At 44.0% G+C, this 18,697-nt stretch overlaps 1 protein-coding gene across 2 annotated transcripts in view; it reads right to left on the bottom strand.

Moving 5' to 3' along the window:
- The window catches only part of PTPRT (protein tyrosine phosphatase receptor type T), a 453,474-nt gene extending 435,169 nt beyond the window's left edge, over positions 1-18,305 (bottom strand). For both annotated transcript variants that reach the window (XM_056354779.1, XM_056354780.1), the window contains exon 1: positions 18,010-18,305. In XM_056354779.1, coding sequence (XP_056210754.1) covers positions 18,010-18,079 — 70 coding nt within the window. In that variant the 5' untranslated portion in view covers positions 18,080-18,305. The remainder of the gene's footprint in view (positions 1-18,009) is intronic.
- Positions 18,306-18,697: the final 392 nt, after the last annotated feature.

The raw sequence follows: 18,697 nt of genomic DNA, 5'->3' as shown, positions 1-18,697 counted from the left end.
TTGGGGTTTTTTTTTTCAATTTACAGAATTCCAACACACTCTAAGTTTAGTTCTGCAAAGCCAAGCCAGCTGGACAGCAGGGATACCTCCATCCCCTAAGGAGGTCCAAGCACTAGAAGCCTTTCCAGGTCTCCAAAAGAACTAAATAGTCTTTTAATAAGTCACAGCTTCTAGCAAAAGCATTCTAGATAAATTAGTATTTCGCCAACAGATCTCTCCCCTCTTGTATATTTGTCTGAAAAAAATTAGTATGTTTTCCCTTAAATGAAAATACAGCGGCACCGACACGCTGATTATTACCTTTCTGTACCTAGTGGACAGTACTGTGACAGTGAAATCAGGATGAGCTAACATAACATACCAATTTATTCAGCAAAGCCAAGTATTTGATGAAGCACACACTGAAATTTGATCAAACACAAACCACCTGGGAAATCCTGCCCTATGCATCCAGCTATCTCCAAAAGAAATCCTAAAACATATGCGTAAAAAGACACAGACAGACAAAAGGCGTAAATCCAAACAGGTTTTGCATTAGTTGCATTGATCTGTGCTGAGGGCTAAAACATGCACCTGTGCGTGTGCACACGCAGATGCAAGTGTTACAGGACAGACACAGATGTACTGGTGCAAAGTACCAGATGTACCCAGCAAAGGGCCATGAAGATTATTAAGGGACTGGAGCATCCGACACATGAGGAGCTGGGATAGCTCAGCCTTGAGAAGGCTCCTGTGGATCTTTCAGTGTCTATAAATACCTGATGGGAAGGACTAAAGAAGACTGACCCAGACTCCTCTCAGTGGCACCCAGTGAAAGGACAGGAGGCAAAGGGAATGACTTGAAATACAAGAAAATCCATTTAAATATGAAAATAAAATGCTGTTCCACCATGAAGGTGGTCAAGCACTGGAGCAGGTTGCCCAGACAGGCTGTGGGTCTCCATCTTTAGACATAGTCAAAACCCATCTGGACTCGGCTCTGAGCAACCTGCTGGAGGTGGTGATCCTGTGCCAAGCAGGGGGTCAGACCAGACCATCTCCAGACGTCCCGTTCACAATGCAGTTCCAGTACCAGTGCCATTGAACATAAATTGCACAGGTCTCTACATAGACTTGAGCAACTACAGATCAAGGAGGGTGGAATTTAAAAGATTTTAAACTGGAGGTTATCTGCACTGTTCACATAAAACACACATGATAAAGGCATGAGGAACCACAAATTGCTGATTTGGGGTCAGGGGGTGGGGAGGGAGGTGGAGAGAGAGGTCCAGAAATCAGATTAAATGCTTTGTTTACTGAGGAGGAAAAACCAACAGCATATCTGAATACCTTTGTGCTTCACCACTCACAAATGTGTCACTACATGACAAAATTGAAAGAATGACCTGGGTCCATTACAAGTGCCCCCAATGTCCAAAAGAAACGCATTAAACTTTCCCTTTACTACAACACAGACTTAAATCAGTCACAAATGAAAAAAGATGGTCTCATCTCAAAATCCATTCCTAACGACCTCTCAAATGAAAAACAAAACCTCTTTCACTTCCCAGCATTTGTGTATTTACTATCAGTCTTTTAAAAAAACACTGATTAAAAAAATATTTGTCAGCTGCGTGAAAATCAATGTCTGCCCTGCCTCAACACATCTGTCAGCTGCCACAGCCCCTTCTGAAAAGCCAGGTTCCAGAATCCACTTACGATGGAGACATCCTCAAGCACCTGCCTTGAAGCAACACGACTGTGCTCCACCATTCATTTCAGGCACTACTCTGATATACAAGGCCATTTACAACACGAGTCTGACTCCCTGGAAGGAGAAAAGCAGCATGAGCATAGACATGGGCATGCACTTGGGTGAGGGGACTTGGCTTTTCCCTGAGGAAGCACAAAACTCATTCTAGGGGAGCGAGACATCCATACCCTCCAGTAAACCTCTTCAATTCCTTTTGTTAAAGGGGCCACGCACAACCTAACAGAGCTCCCCAGAGATAATGATAACCATCCTCTCCCAACAATCCCAAGTTAAACCATAAAATCTGACCTATCTCCCACACAGGTCTCTACAAAGAAAGTACCGCTTCACTTCTAACCCTGACCTCAGGCACAAAAGGCAAAAGAGTTTAAGGTACAGAACTGCCACACTCTAGAACAAATTCTGGAAGACATAAGGCCCAGTATACAAGTTCTGACAGATTTTTTGTTTTTAAATGTGTTTTTTCTTTCCAGACAGCAGTGGGACCACCAGTTCTCATTTCAACTGGTTAGTAGAGGACTGGTATCACTTCCTGTAAGGACTACCTGCACACCACTCCGTGTTCATAAGAGAATTTTGGAAGGTAAAAAATAAGTAGCTCTAGTGATTTCATTCAAAGCATGTTCGTGGATGACAGTCAAGATCTTATCAAACCTTCCAGAGAAGGTACTGTTTGATAACACTGGGAGTGAAAGGGATGCCGGCCTGAAAACACGCTGCACTCATACTGCCTTTCATCAGGTGAAATACTTCAAGATCTCACGTGTTAATTAAGTTTCCCCAGACTCCTGGTAGATAGAAAAGAAACACATATGCTATTTACAGTAGACTTAATAGAGACATGGAAAAATTAACTTGCCCAGGGTCGTAAAACAAGACAGAGACAGAGCTTGGAACAGAAGATTGAGCCTCCAGCTCCCTGATCCAAGCAGCACACTACAAAATATCCATCCAGTCACTGCCCGAGTGTCCCACAATGCAGAAACTCCTGCACGTGTAAGATGTGCTATGCAGGGAGCACGCTTCTAATACAATTTGTACAATTTCAGTACAATATTCAATAAGCTGCTTTGTCAGCAAGGAAAGCTGAAGATAGCTAAAAATGGCAAGGTTTCATTTTCACCTGTGGAGATAACAAAACACAAGGATGGTGAGTCAGAGCTTTCGATTCTCCTGGAAAACCAGTAGCAGAGAGTGCAGAGGGCTGCCACGTACTGACTTCCAGAAGAATTAACAGTGAGGTATCACAAAGGACTGGGGGAGGGAAAGACCTTGATTCGTGTTCATCTTAGAATACATTTTCTTTAAATCCTTTTCCTTGGGGAATTATATGTATATTAGAGATAATGTTCTTGTACTCCATTCGTCTTGCTATAAAATGGCAACATAAACATTCTCCTCCTCTTTAATATCTTTGGAATCAAAATTATCTGAGAAGAGGTATCCGGGGGAACAGTATTCAATACAACAAATAATTCCACAACTGTATTTACTTTCTTTTAAAAACATTAAAGTGGAAGGAAGGGAGCAGAAACAGTCAAGGTCAAGCCCTACATAAGTATCATCTTGAAGATGTGATTTGTGCTCCCATTACCTTGTGCCATTCCTTACTGTGTTCTGTGGACACCAACTATCAAAAACCTGCAGTTTCAGTTTCCAGGCTTCTACTTTGTCCTGAGTTCCCATAAAAGAAAAACTGTTAAGAGCCATCTATTTGTGAACAATTAAGTCACCGTTCTGACATGGACAGATTCTAAAAAACTACCACCTTTCCCTCCTGTGTGAATTAGATGCCAGCAGAATTGAAACCTGTGACAGTAAAAAATAATTATTAATCCCACCATGCTTCTCCCAAGTTTTTGTGACCTGTTACAAGCTTATTCCAGAACACAGAATCATAGAATCATTCAGGTTGGAAAAGACCCTTGAGATCAAGTCCAGCCGTTACCCCAGCACTGCCAGGCCCACCGCTGACCCATGTCCGCAGGCACCGCATCGGCGCGTGCTTTAAACACCCCCAGGGGTGGGGACTCCACCACCTCCCTGGGCAGCCCGTGCCAGTGCTTGGCCACCCTTTTGGTGAAACTTCTCCCTATCTAAGCCTCCTCTGGAGCAACTTGAGGCCGTGTCCTCTCATCTTGTCACTCGTTACCTGGGACTGGAGACAGACCCCCTGCCCACAGCCCCTTTCAGGTGGTTGCAGGGAGCAATAAGGTCCCGCCGAGTCTCCTCTCCAACCCCACCCCCAGCTCCCCCAGCCACCCCCCATCAGCCTTGTGCCCCAGCCCCTTTGCCCAGCTCTGGACATGCTCCAGCCCCTCAGTGTCTGCCCTCTCTTAAGGGGCCCAATCCTGCACACAGGGTTCACAGTGCAGCCTCACCAGTGCCGAGCACAGGGGATGGGCACTGCCCTGGCCCTGCTGGCCACGTTATCTCTGATATTTTTAGATATTCCAATACACCAATGGGGGTGTGTTCTCTGCAGAAGATACTTTAACATGCAGCAGTAGCTGGCAGGCCGGTGATGCACTCATGCCTGATTGGGATGAGCTTAAGAACCAGCCTTGGGAAAACAAAACCCAAGAGCTGACAGCAGCTCAGTGACACCAGAAGATCCCAACACCACTAGAAGATGCCCTTTGCTAGGGCTTCCCTCCTCACACCGAGAGCATGACATAAAGTCACCACAGTGCTGTCTTCCCTCTATCAAACACATGTGACATTTAACTTTTAAGACAGAAGACTGTAAGAAAATTTCTCTTGGGAAAAGCTCTGCTAAAACATTTTTAATCGATTAATTTTTCTTACTATTTTTACTCGTCTTAGCAGGGTTGTTGCAGTGAAGAGGAGAGGATTCCTAAATAAATCCATTCACCTTTAAAGCCTCAGAACAAGAGCCAATCTGTATATTTATTAAGCATACATTGTGAGCACACACCCTGTTGCACCACAATAAATTCCTAGAACATCACCTAACCCCACCGATGAGCAGTACAGGAGACACTAGCCAGAAGAGGAACAAACAGCCACTATATACAGCTTGTAAAAGGAAAGAACAGAGTAAGGAAAATTAATTGGAAGCCTGAGGGTATAAAGGAGGAGGAGAAAGTTTGGAAGAAACTCATTATTTGTTCTCTTTAACACTACAATAATGTAAATACCAAAAACAGTAACAAAAGAATAGAATTGAGGTTAGTTTTCAGAAGACATGAATTCCTTCAAGTTGACTGATAAATAAGTCTATCTTCTCACCTCCTTTTTTCTTTAATGGGATTCAAATCATTATTCAATTTAATTGCAACAGTACTGGTTTCCCCACCCAGCTGTCTCCTACTTCAGTTAAAGCAAACAAAGCACAGGATGACCTTAATTGCATGCATGGTGCTGATTTTCATTCAAACAAGTAGAAGTGCACCATAAAGCATCAGGTAGTAAACATTTATAAACAATCATAAAACCTCAAAATCCAATTCATTATAGTCCAACTGTCTGCTTGCAGGTCAAGCCTAAGCCACGACACAATTCCTCACAACCCTCCACAATCACCCAACAGAGGAGTTGTTTGCGCAGCTCACTGCCCAAGGATCCAAACTTTTGCTTGTATGCTTACTTGATCAATTCTGGGTGAGACTGTACCAAAACAAAACAAACAAAAAAAAAAAAAAGGAAAAGAGAAAAGGCAGGGTATTACACATTGCACAGTTACACACAGACCAGCTCATGACTGCAAAGCAGCAGAAGCCCCCTCTAGGACACTGAGGCAGTCAAAAAGAGAAGCCCCCAAACTACTGCCCAGCTCTTACTGGTGATGGGCTTCCCTATCACAAAGGGAGACTACAGAAAAAGTAGTATTGTTAGCATCAGTACATGTCAAGCTTTCTGAAGGCTATTAATGACCCTAGCAGAAAGTTGTCCACAAAACCCTCTATCAATCCTCTTCTAGATTTGACTTTACAAAAATATTACCTGATCACGTTCTCTTTTCTGCCACAGGATCTTTTGTTGTTCTATGCAAGAGATGGATGGTACTTACTGAATGAGCAGCTATTCAATATTTTGTTTTATTCTTATTGTTAGCTCCATGCCCCCATGCATTATTAACTGCGTGCTATGCAAACTGATCTCCACAGAGAGAATTATTAATTTCCTCTCAGATTTCTCCACAGCTGTAGAATTTCTGTTCCTTCACAAACATTCACAGATGCACACACCACCCCGAGCACTGCATTCAAACCTTCCCGTATTAGGGACTCGAAAGCAGATTAAAGGAAGACACCCATGTTAACTCCATGTTCCCCATTTGAAGCCCCCAGGGATTTTCAGGGTCCTCAGGAATCTGCATCAATCCCACATTGAAACACAGCAGCACCAACGTAAGCTGCAGATGTGAGTTCCAAAAGCCCTTTTCAGCCCTTTGGCCTCAGCTCAGTCCCCCCAGGGTAACTGTAGTGCTCACCTGCCAAAACTTGGCTTCAACAACTCACCCAGAATCATTTGGGAACTTTGATGCAGAAATAAGACATCACTTGTTTAACATTACTCCTCTCTCCCATATTCTGTGCTGCTTTAGTGCCTACAAATCAAACGTGGCACTTACAGTTGGGTGTTTGGTTGTTTGTTTTGTTTTGTTTCAGGGTTTTATAGTGAGGTTTGTTTTGGTTTTTTTCTTTTTAAATACTGCACTTCCTACTTGCCCCCAGTTAGATCAAGTCTGAATACAGATTTGGAGGGGGACATAAGGCAATCACACAGCCCTGGCCTCACCATAACACTGCTGCTGTTTAACAGGTAATTAGATGAATCAAGAACACCGCTGAGAAGCATTAGTATTTATTAACATCACTTACACTTGTTATATACTGAATCACAGAATTGTTTAGGTTGGAAAAGAACTCTAAGGTCAGAGATCCATTACCCCAGCACTGCCAAGCCCATGTCCCCAAGTGCCACATCTACACCTCCAGGGATGGTGACTCCGCCACCTCCCTGGGCAGCCTGTGCCAGTGCTTGGCCACCCTTGCTGTGAAGGATTTTTTCCTAATATCCAAGCTAAGCTTTCCCAGCATCCTCTTGTTTTTCTCACTCTACCTCCTCCTCTTTTCCCCTCTTCAACAGCATTATAAGAAAGTTAAAAAGTTAGAGAAAAAAAGCCGGCAGTGGATTATTCCATTTGTTTTTTCCTGCAGTGCAGTACTACTTTCCCCTCTACAGATTAGCCAATTATTTTGTCCCATCTAAATGACTCCATCAAGAGAGTTTCCACCATTCCCTTTGGGACACAACTCTATAACCTCATGGATCTGCAATAAGATTTTCCTAATGCTCAAAGTAAATTATTCTCTTTTTTAACCTCATTGTACTATCCTTAGCTCACATTAAGTATGTCTCCCTTCTTTCCCCCCCCCCTCCTCCTGAGGTGCTCCTCCTTTCACAGCTCCATTCTGTTACAGGTGCAGAAGCCAAATGTGTTTAAAGATTGTAAATCTTTGTTCAAAAGTGAAGAAACTGCTGTCACCTGTAGATATTCTCAATACTTTAATTTGTCACTCTCAGGAGTAAGATGATGTTCAGGGCTGAGAGGAATATTCCAGACAAAAAAAAAACACAACCTAGACATATAGTTTTTTATAAACTACATAAACAGCAGGTGGCATATTCTGCCTTCACTGTACTTGCTTCTTTTCAATTTCATATTTAGCTGCATGCAAATATGCTGTCAATTGTCAGTCCTCTCAAAATCTCAACATTAATCACTCCAATTTCTCCCATCCACTCAAAATAACTTTGTATACATTTACTCTGGAACTATATGGCAATACTTCCCAAGACTGGGGCTAAATTTCTGCCTGCGATTCTTAACTCTGACATTATCTCTCCAATTTGCAATTCTTTAAAGTTCACCTGCACCAAGACAAACTTACAAAGGAACAACTACTAAGTTTCTCCCAAGCTTCAATGAAAATTGTATCTGAAGTCAGATCCTGCAGAGTCATCTTTCTGCCACCCCCTATACTATGAGGAAGCACGTTATGGATAAATTGTTATGTACAGTATATAAACCAAGCACTCATTCTATACTACCTTAGAAATTTTGACACAAATTACACTTGGCGAGCAGAATGCACCCCAGACCCATCTCCCGTATCGATAATGCTTCTGTTGCTTCCTGCATGTGCTGGTTTCCAACGTCTGCAAGTCGCCCTGAAGTCAGTAACCGCAGGGATTTACACCAAGGAAATTTCGCACCACTTTCCATGAACCTTTCTCATTTTTTTTCACATTCTGTTAGCAATAAAAGCTCATCAGCAGAGAGCTTTTGGGGAAGGTGGAAGGAAATAACACTCTTCTGCTTTCTTGCCTTGAGAGCTCTTTATACCAACAAGGGCATAGGAACCACTGTTAGGACAAGAAAGCCCCTTTACATTAAAAAAAAAAAACAAACCAACACACAAAAAACCACAACAACCACACAACTAAACCCACACAAAAAATAACCAGGAGTGATTTAATTTAGACAGCTGCCAAGTAACCTTCAAACACCACCAAGACTTTGTTCCAAAACATTACTTCTCAGCCATTTTGAGAAATAATTTTGTGTTATTGCTAGAAAAGCATCAAAGTGCAAAAGCAAAACAGATGTCCAACACAGCTATACTCCATATGCTAATTCTTTACACTAAACACGTACAGAAGTGTTAACAAGCACATTATAGAACATTAAAAACTTTGGCACATGGAAAAGCTTTATAATAAGAGATGCAAAGTTGCAAGTTTACTTTAAAAGGGTTATTTTTGCTTGGTAGGTTCATTTAAGGACAACTATACTTTCTTATTTTTGCAGGCTCTGGCCTTGGCAGTCTCCAGGGTTATCCCTGTGCCAACAGAGACAGCGTGTTTATATCCAAGCTTTCCACTTCTCTGATTATTGCTACCATGCGCTGATATCTGTTAGCACATACACCATGGCTCCCATTTTTTAATCATAAAAATCTATTTTTACTGTTTGTCTAGGAGACCTTATTGCTAACAAAAATAATTTATTCAGGAAGCTGGAGCAGTGTTTTGACCATCATTTTCATAGTAGAAATCCCTTTAAAAAGTACACCTAAGCCTCCCCTACAAGACTTTATTGAAACCTATTATTTTGTACTAGATTATACAGTGATGGGGGTTTCCCCCCCCCCCCCCCCCCCCAGTTCATGCTGGAATTGTTTGAATCTCAAGAACTGCAGGGGAACTGCTTGCTTTAGAACAGCTGTTTTCCTACAAATCAATTTTTAGATCGCATTTGTGGAAACTTTTCAACAGATCCTAGACTTAGTGAAAGCTGGTGGGGTGGGGGTTTTTTCATCCCCTGCGCCCGCAAGAAATTAAATAACAGATCCAATTCAACTCAGCAGCATCCAAACTGTCAGCAGCAGCATCCCTGGCAGTAACTATATGCACGTGTTTGCATGCAGGAGTGACATAAAAGAACTGTCTGGATCGGTGGCCAGCAAGCCAGCCATCCCAGCCTCTTCAGCGTGCCTCAGAGATCCACTTGCCCTAGAGGCAATGAGTCAGTGCTGGCAAGGAACAGCCAGACCACAGGAGCAGGGAGCTGGAAGCCACAATCTGAAAGTCAAATTTATCAGGTTAAGTCATGTTGAGCCAGAGCCAACAGTGCAACAAGAAGAGGTCTGCCTCAAACAGACATCGAAGGTCAATTTTTTTCTTGAAGAAGCAAAGATGAGCAATTTGCTTTAGCTTGCTGACAGACATAATGACTGCTTGACTTTTAATTCTGTTTGGCCACTGCACACAACTGTGCATCACATCTGGGCTGCCTAACACAGGCTCTGAACCAGCCCCAGCGATGCTCTAAGGGACCCAGACATAGCTGCCATCCTGATGAGCCACTCTGGGATGGAGAGCAGGGTCTTTCAGAAGGCAAACGTATCGGAGTCTTTTCCTTTTGCATGCTTATTCTTTTTCATTACTGAAAAAAACAGTGTGGAACTCTAGTACAAACATGGGAACAGATCTCTGAAATACCCGTTGAGCTAGAACAACAGGTGGGAAAACTGCTTCTACTAAGTTTTAGGCTCTTAAAATATTAGTGACCAGCAAATTTAACATAGAAGTCTCTCATGCTTTTCTAAGCAAACCTAGAAAGGGCTGTTCGCAAAATTGAAATAGTCATACCCATCTGGTTTGTGAAGAGATATGTTCAACCACTCTGAGAAAACGTCACTGTAGAATTAAAGGAGGACAATAACAAGGTGCTGCAGCCCATGTTTTCGGCTAAGGACCAAAATCTCCAGCAACGAGCTACCTAGCAATAGCTTTTACTGACAGTTAACTCACAGGACGGGAGATGGAGATGCTGGCAGTGCCAGCCATCCTCCCAGCCTGCAAGCAAGCATCAGGAGCAGCAGCCAGTTTCTGAGCTTTATTTTATGTCTGCTTCCTCACTGTTTCCAGCTTGTCAAGCTCCTCTTACCTTTCATGTTTCTTTTCATACTTGCTCCTTTCCTCTTCCTACTCCTATCATCTCATCATACTTGCCTTCCCATCCCCTTCTCCATAACTAACCCCCCCACCCAAACACGCCAGCATCTTGTCAGCTGCCACCCTTGCTGCTTGGCTGTGACGCTGCTCCCGTTTCTTCTATTGTTTCTCTCTTGTACAACTGCAAGATGAAAATGTTCTTCAGGGTACGAGAATGAGTCATTTGTGCCTCTGAAGCGTTTAACACAGTTGACTCTTCAGATGTTTCAAAGTTACTATACAATAAAGCAATCACATCAGGTTTAATAAATAAAGAGGAAAAAAGGGACACTCTATTAAAGATGCTCACTAGGAGAGAGGACTTAATAGGCAATTGTCAGTTTGTAACAGTATCAAGTCCAAAACAAGAAGGGAGGTAACATGCTCTTCTGCTCAGCCAGCTTACAAGCACACGCAAGCTAAAGCCTAGAGCAAGCAGGTCACCTGCTAGAACACAAGCGCAGGTACACACACCTCTTGCAAACGTGTAGGCTTGCACAGAAAACACTAGATACAGCTTGTGAATCCTTATATTGGGGCCTTTCAGTTCTTCGGAACAAAGACAGAGAACAAGGTAGTAAAAATCCTTGACGCCAACCCAATGCAGTCAAATACGGAATTATGTATTCACAGCCTCTTGGGCTTAGTTTTGTGGGTTTGGGGTTTTGTTCAGGGCTTTTTTGTTTGTTTTATATACCTCTTTCAGCCACACACCTCAAAATATCTAAACATGAAATATTTCCATGAGAACTGATTGTGGTGGAAATACGTTACACTTTACAGTGTCATCAACAACCGTTTCTATTAAAGCACTGAATTCACACCTAGAAATGGAGAATAAAATTTGGACTGCCAGCAGATAAATGGGTATACACTGACAGAAAATACCTATTCTGGAGAAATGAACCATCAAGCGCAGCAGCTTCCCATCTTGCTGACAGAAGTGCTCTTCTGCTTATCCAGCAAATGCTGCTGCAATTTCCAGTAAGTGTATTTCTACAGGAAGACCGACCCATCTATATAGCAGTCAAAATGCTTTAATTCCCTTCTTCCTCAGCCGCTTCATCTTCATGCCCACCAGGTGGTCACAACCACACATGCTTTCTGCCAAGCAATAGTTCTACGAATCTTCATTATCGTCTTAAATAAAGAAAACCACATAGCACCAATACCATTCTCAACCCCGCTCCTTTTCATTTAAAAAAAAAAAAAAACTGAAAGCACACTGCATGCAATTGTATTTGCCTGTTGAGGGCTTCCCACACACACACACACACTGTTACTGAGGGGCTGACACCTTTGAGTAGATACTAAGGGAATGAAGGTTGACGCACACGCAGATTAAGGCTGTTCCAGTAACAGCAACAAATTCAGTAGTGCTGAGGTCAAAAGCACACCACCTCAAGAATATCATCCCCCGGTACAGCTCGAAGCCCTACTCCTGCTCCAGCAGATAATGATATTTCCCTCAATTCAAAGAGAGAAGGATTGATCCCCAACACAGAAATGGATCAACTCTGGATTAAGTTGTAATACTCTTGATATTGTTGTTCTTTACAACATTGCAGAGGGCAAGTAGTGAAACAGTCCCCCTTTGCTCAACGTACAGCTCAATTAGCAGCCAAGAGCTGCTTCCCAGTGATTTAACATAGTCACTACCCAGGAACAAAGCTGAGATTGATAAGGATGTAGGTGAAAAAAAAAATAATAATGTGGTAATAGCCATTTCCTCTGTTACGTCAGATCAGAAGACATTTCAGCTAAAAAACTATGAGATACGGGATACTTTGAGCATTTCCAGTACAAAGGAAACAGCAGAGCTGAGTAAAGAGGTTTGCATAACTGCAGGTTGCTCAGGCTGCAGCACTGATCTGTGCCCACACAACATCATCAGCTGTCAAACGCCACAGCCTTTCTGCAAGATGAACTCAAAAATATCAAGCAATAAAAGCCAGGTCCCATCCTTTCAAAATTCATAAGCACCTCAATCATTCTTGAACTACATGAGCTGCACCAATTCAAACCACAGCAAGACTCATCAGGTTAGCTCGAATCCCCAAGCCTGCAGTCCCAGAGATTTAGCTGGAGAAAAGAAGAAGAAATCAAGCAGCTGGCCTGGGATTGATTTACAAGCAGTAGTTAAAAGAAAACAAGAAACCCAGAGGAGATCAAGCACTAAGTAGGTTCCCTGTTCCTGGTGTTTCTTGTCCCATTTACCAGGTCTTGGTTCACAGGTGGATATGCTTCCATTTCCCAGAATCACATCACCTTTAACTGTGGCATTAAACAACACTTACAAGTCAGTCATCTTTGGAGAAAGTCCTTTTTTGTCCTTAACTGACTTATCAGCATTTTCTTCCGGAACATGCAATGCCCTGCCACCCAGCTTGCAAAGCACCTGACATCTCTGAACTGTGGTATGATAGATGAGATGTATTTATCTGATATTAGAAAAAACAAGTGGGTCCAATTACATGATGTATAGTCTGATTAAGACATATAGTAATTGTCACCTCTACCATGAAGATATATGATCTTTAGGAGCTTGCAGTAACAAACGCTAGAAGCAATTGCTTGTTACCTAATTACAAGTGTACAGTAAGACAAGGCCAGGCTGTAAGAAGCCCTTACCGATGCCATCAACAATATTCACCTTTATTATGTGTCTGCTTTGGGGTGTGTAGGATTGCTTTTTTCCTCTGGGTTTGCCTGGAAAGAGCAGGGCGGTAGGAGGCAAGCAGCGTTGGAAAGAGGCAACATAGGGCCAGGAAGGCAACAGGTCATGAGATGGGCAAGGACTTCCCCAAAAAAGCATATATCATTGCATTTAGATGATACTAAGTAGTGCTAGCTAGCACAAACTTGGAGAGCGCCATCAGAGAAAAAATTAGAGAACTAGGAAACACAAGTGGTACCAGAAAAAGCGACTGTTGGCTTAAATGAGTAAAATAATACTGCTCCATAAGATGTTCAAGAAATACCATAAAGGCTGAGTATACCATATTCTTCTCAAGAATGAGAACACACAGCCAAGAAATGTCAACACACAAGCCGTTCTTTGTGGCAGTGGAGCCCTCTGGTACCAAGGCAGTGGGAGGCACAGGAGGTTTCTTGCATCACAGCAGGAAACCTGGACTACAGCTTGGGTCAGTTTGTAACAACAGGTGACCTCTATATGCTGCCACTGTTCAAAATACCTGCAAGGAAAGCCTCATCAATGAATGCACCTACAAGCACATTTTCAAAGCTTCATTGCATATTTTATCTATGCATTACAAGACACCGAGGAAACAGACTGAAGCAGTTTCCATAAAAAATTAAGAAATCTCTCTCTAAAGGACATATGCTTTATATAGCAATACACACACGCACCCCTGCTGCTCGTCACCCAAACATCAGAAGAGTTTTTATGAATGTTAACTAGGCTTCAGTATTTCTATGGCAAAACAGATAAGCATTACTGCTCTTATTACTTACATTAGTGAGCAAACCCATACATACCTCTATCAGATTTTGGTAGGTGGATTTCCAATGACATTGCCTCTTTTTTTTTATTAGGGCCACGTTAGTCGCAGATTTGCTCATTACCAAAATATTTAAGCTCCAGTGCTAACACTGCACACCTCTCCATTCTACATTCAGCACTTTCCATTCAAGCAAAGAACAATACCTGCCAATACACATTTGTTTACCTCATTTATAAAATTACAGTGAAAATTACCAGAAACATAAAACAACTATTGTGATAAATAACAAGCTTTAAAAACCCTATACACATACAGAGAAAGAATTGAACACACTGATCCTTCTACGCTGAATCTTACTCTAAAGAAGGATTGCCAGTGCAATGCTGAACAGATCAATTTATTTCCCTTTCTTCTCTCCACTTAACTGGGTTTTATATACAAAAGTAATTGTTCCTATAAGAAACAACCCTTGTCCATATCTTTCGAGGCTCAGAACCTCAGACCTACATCTTTACCAGTATTCAGGTTTCCATGGTAACAGATGACAGTGCCTTCTAAAAAAATATAATATTCTACAGTAAGTGTCCCAAATCATTCCCATAATATTAATGAAAACTAGAGCACGTGGGCTGCACGTAAAGCATAACAGACTAAAACAGTACAATTAAACAAGAAAAGCAGAGCTGAGGGACTTTTGAAAAGGCTGGATGGTAAAAAAGGGCTCTGCATTTGTAAAAGAGAAGGATTATCACTCATTCACAAATGCCTTTATACACAGAGTGACCTTTTGTCACCACAGGCAGTTTTACAACATCACCTTTTTAATATTAATTGTTTATGTATTAGAAAACAAGCCAGCTAGGAATGAAAAATAAAGTTGAATTGTAGAGCTAACAGCTCCCCAAAGGGAGTGAAAAGTGATTATTGAGTTAAATGGCTGCATTGTTAACAATTGCCACACAGAGTAGCTTGCTCAAAGATCCGTTTTTCATTGCCAATTTACTGACAGCAAAATCTGTGAGTAAATTAACTCCTAGTAAATTAATCAATCTTCCCAAAAATATTCCTTGCATTTCCTTCCTTGCCCCCTCCCCTCATTTCATCTTCCCTGGACAAACCATGAGTAAAAAAATATCGGTTGTCTTAACTTTTATGATGTAGCAGCAGTCTTTGAAAGCAGCCAGCTACACATAGAAACATTTGGGAGCTCTGCCATAGCAAAACAAGGAGCACTAGAGGGAAAAAAAAATAAAGCAAACACTGACATCAGAAGAAAAACAAGTGTCAAGGCAATCTAGTGTTCAGGTGAGCGGTCCCAATGTAAACCCACTGTCCTACTTTCCCCCTAAATACTTTTTCACAGCTGCAAGTAACTTTAATCTCTTTATTCTCCACTCGGTTCTGCTAAAAATGCACACGAAAAAGACCATAGCAAAGTGCACAGCAACTGCAAGAACACTCCACATATTTGGTGGGATAAAAGTCAAACACATGCTTTAAAGGAAACAAAACTTCCCCACAAGCAAAGTTCCTTAATTTCTGAAATCCTCAAAGAACTGGCAATTCCTAGAATTACCTGGTGTTACTTCCATCTCTTCTATGGGAAAGTAGAGGAATTAAATTACTAGCTGACCCTAAAGCTAACAAAAAAAAAAGTCTAGAACCCCAAAAGCATATCTCCAATTATAAATAAATACGGAGACTGCAGGCAACTGAAAGTAATTGCCAAGGAGAAGAGTTATAAGTAGAGCAATACAGAAATTACATAAAGAAATAAGTGTTAACCAGCTCCTCCAATATGAAACTACGTATTCCAAGAAGAAGCCATCAGCATTCTGCTGTTGCTTTGTAGTATTCTTAATTTTATATGTTATGGATTATGCAAAGAAACAGCAGCAGCTGTGCAAGTTGGCTGGGAATTGAATACCATTTTGTCTTGACACATGTCTTTCCTACTCCTGATCCCAACTATCACATAAGAAAAATAAATAAAATTAAAAAAAAACTCAGCCAACTTCTTGCACAGTAATTTTTGGGGATGTTTAACAAAAGCCTGCTGAATAAACGCATTAGGCTTGGAAAAATAATCGAATCGGAAAAAGACAGAAGGTATTTGCATCCTAATAGTTATGGAGACAGCACCACCTGATGGAAGATGCGAAAACGCACCGATGGTGTGAACAGGAGGCTCCCCAACCCCCCCGACATTTTTAGAGACAAAGTGCACCTGAAAAAAACTTTGCTTTTTTCCCATAAAAATGTCAGCTACATGGACATAGTCCAGCCCACCACACTTCACGCCAGACATGCAGTCTAAGGGGAGAAAACTTTTCTTTTAACTTCCATAACAGAAGCAGCTCAGAAAACATTGTGTGTTTAAGTCAACTCCTCTTGCTTTGAATGCGAAGAAGCATACTATAACAGGAGGTGAAAGGTGACGCTAATTATTAGAAAGTGTCATGGTCACTATTCCCACTGAACTGATGATTAAAACAAAGCATTTCATGGCTTTATTAAAAAAAAAAAAAAAAAAAAAACACAAAACACACACATCTGGTTAATCCCTAAATTTGCACGTATGTAGCTCAAGTTACATTGTTATTTCCTTCAAATACCAAGTGCTTTCTGCCCCCTTCAAAGTTTGCTATTTTCACAGAACACTCTTCTTTCTAAGCATCTGGCTAAAATGATTCATCAAAAGCCGAGATCTCAACTGATACATACGACAAGTGTCAAGAGCACAAAAACACTGTTGGAAGAGAGAGGAAAAAGAAAACAAAACAAAAAAATAACTCCACATATTTCTAACTCAATGAAGAAGCTATTTAACTAGGTTAGATTTCCCAGCCTTTCTAATAAATCTGCAGATGTGTGCAGTTGCCTAGCAATGTAAACAAGATACCACGGTGGTGTCAAACCGTGCGGGACTGATGACAACATCTACTTGAGGGAGCTGACCAGGCTCTGCTGTGCCCGCCTGGCCCTTGGCACCCAAACTCCTTGCCAAGCACCCTGCCCTGGGCAGCTGAAGGTCCAGTCAGCACCCACACTGCCCCGCATCCCCCCACCCTGCGCTATGCCCACTGTCAAGGGTCGAGACAAAGTCTTTCAGGCTCTAGGTCTTACCTAGGAAGGATCTTCCACTGTTCGAGATGAACTAAACTCAGGCGTGTTGGAGGTACGAAACTAAGTCCCAAGCACTGGGATTTATCCCTACAGTAAGCAATGCTGCATAGGGGTTTTTTACTTGTTTTAAATATACAGATAGGTGAAGAAATTATTTTACAAATCCACCGACTTAGAAAGCTACATGAAGTCAGGCGAGAAGAAAGTTACAAATGTTTGGGTTTTTAGTATAAAGAAAAACTGCTGTGAGACAATTAGTGTGGTATTATGAGATCCAAGAGAAAAACAGGACCACACATACCTTTAGTTTACCTATGAAATAGCGCAAGAGGAGAAAGCTTTCTCCCAGCTCTATAAGCACCTGTCATCTTCAAGTAATTCAAACTATGCCCGAAGGAACTTGGGGGGGGGGGGGGGGGGGGGGGAATAGCTGGCTGCTATTACTGTACACATGCCAGGGAGCGAAGTATTCCTTAACATCTGAGCGACAGAGAGAGTGACAACTGGGAAGGAGCCAGTCCGAGTAGCTGCCCCCCCGAAAGTTCCCGGAGCTGCGAGACCAGCGGGGCGAGCGGGCTGCCCCAGGCTCCTGGGCACAACCCAGCGCCCCTCGCCCGGCTGGGGGAGACAGGCGGCTCCCCAGCCAGCTCCTGCCCTGCGCCCGGAGAGGCTCGTACTACAGAAAGGGCTCAAATGTCGTGAATCTAAGAATAAAGGCGATGCTTCCATCTCCTACCGCACGCAACTTTCCGAGGAGCGAGCCTCCCCGGTCCGAAAGGCAGCCCGGGCAGGGGGCTGCGGGCCCACGGTAAAGCCTCCCCCAGCCCAGCGCGGGCACCGCGGCAGCACCGGGGCTCGGCCCCGCGCCCACCTCGCCGGAAAAAAACGACTTTCAACAAAACTGCTCTTCCCCCGCCGAGCAGCCGCCTTCCCGGGGACGCCTCCATCCCTGCCCGCTCCCGGGTTTCGCACGGGGAGCGAGGCCGAGGGGCTGGAAAAGGGGGGTTGGGGGGGGTCTGCCTGCCCCGGGGCTCGCCGCCCCGCAGCCAGGGGCACGCCCGGGGGGCCGGGGAGGGAAGCGGCGGGCGCGGAGAGCCGCGCTGCGGGGAGCGGCGGGCTGCGGGCGGCACTCACCTGCGAAGACCTGTCCCTCCGCCTTGGGCAAGAGCTGCAGGAGAAAGACGATCGCGGCGACGCCGAGCATCCTTCCCCGGAGTTCACCTGCCCTCCCCGCTGCCGCGGTGCCGCTGCCTCCCTGCCGGTATCCCCCGCATTGGTGGCTCGGCGCGGCGGCGGCCCCGGCAGCCGGAGCCGCGGTGCTGCTCGGAGGAGCCGCCGAAGTGGCGGCGGGAGGCTCGGGGAGCGGGCGGGGGGCGGGCGGGAGGCTCCCCCCGAGCCCAGCGCCGGCCGCGCCCGCGCAGAGCCGGCCCCGCTGCCCCGCCGCGGCGGGGGGCAGCCCCCCGCGTCCCCCCTCCCACGGAGCGGGCGGCTTCCTCAGCGGGCTGGGGGCTGGGCTGGGGGCTGTGCGTTGGGGTTTGGGGTTGTTTTATTTTTTATTTTTTTATGTATTTGTAATCCCTCTTCCAGCCTAGCTGCGCACACACGCCGATCTGCTACCGGTAGCGGCTGGAGCGCAGCACCGCGGCAGCCGAGCCGCCTCTCCCGCCCCTGCCCGGCTCCAGCGGACGGCGGGCACACGCAGGGCGGTGCGCTAAGCTCCGGGCTGGGCGAGCTGTGAACCGCGGCTCGCCCAGGGTCCCTTGTTACAGCGGCTCTTACACACAGCGCGCAGGCATTTGCGGCTGAAAATTTGTATTTTTCC

This window comes from Falco biarmicus, chromosome 10 (genome assembly GCF_023638135.1).
Source record: "Falco biarmicus isolate bFalBia1 chromosome 10, bFalBia1.pri, whole genome shotgun sequence".
Taxonomy (NCBI): Eukaryota; Metazoa; Chordata; class Aves; order Falconiformes; family Falconidae; genus Falco; species Falco biarmicus.
The sequence above is the reverse complement of the archived record's forward strand: the minus strand, read 5'-3'. Positions and strand labels throughout refer to the sequence as shown.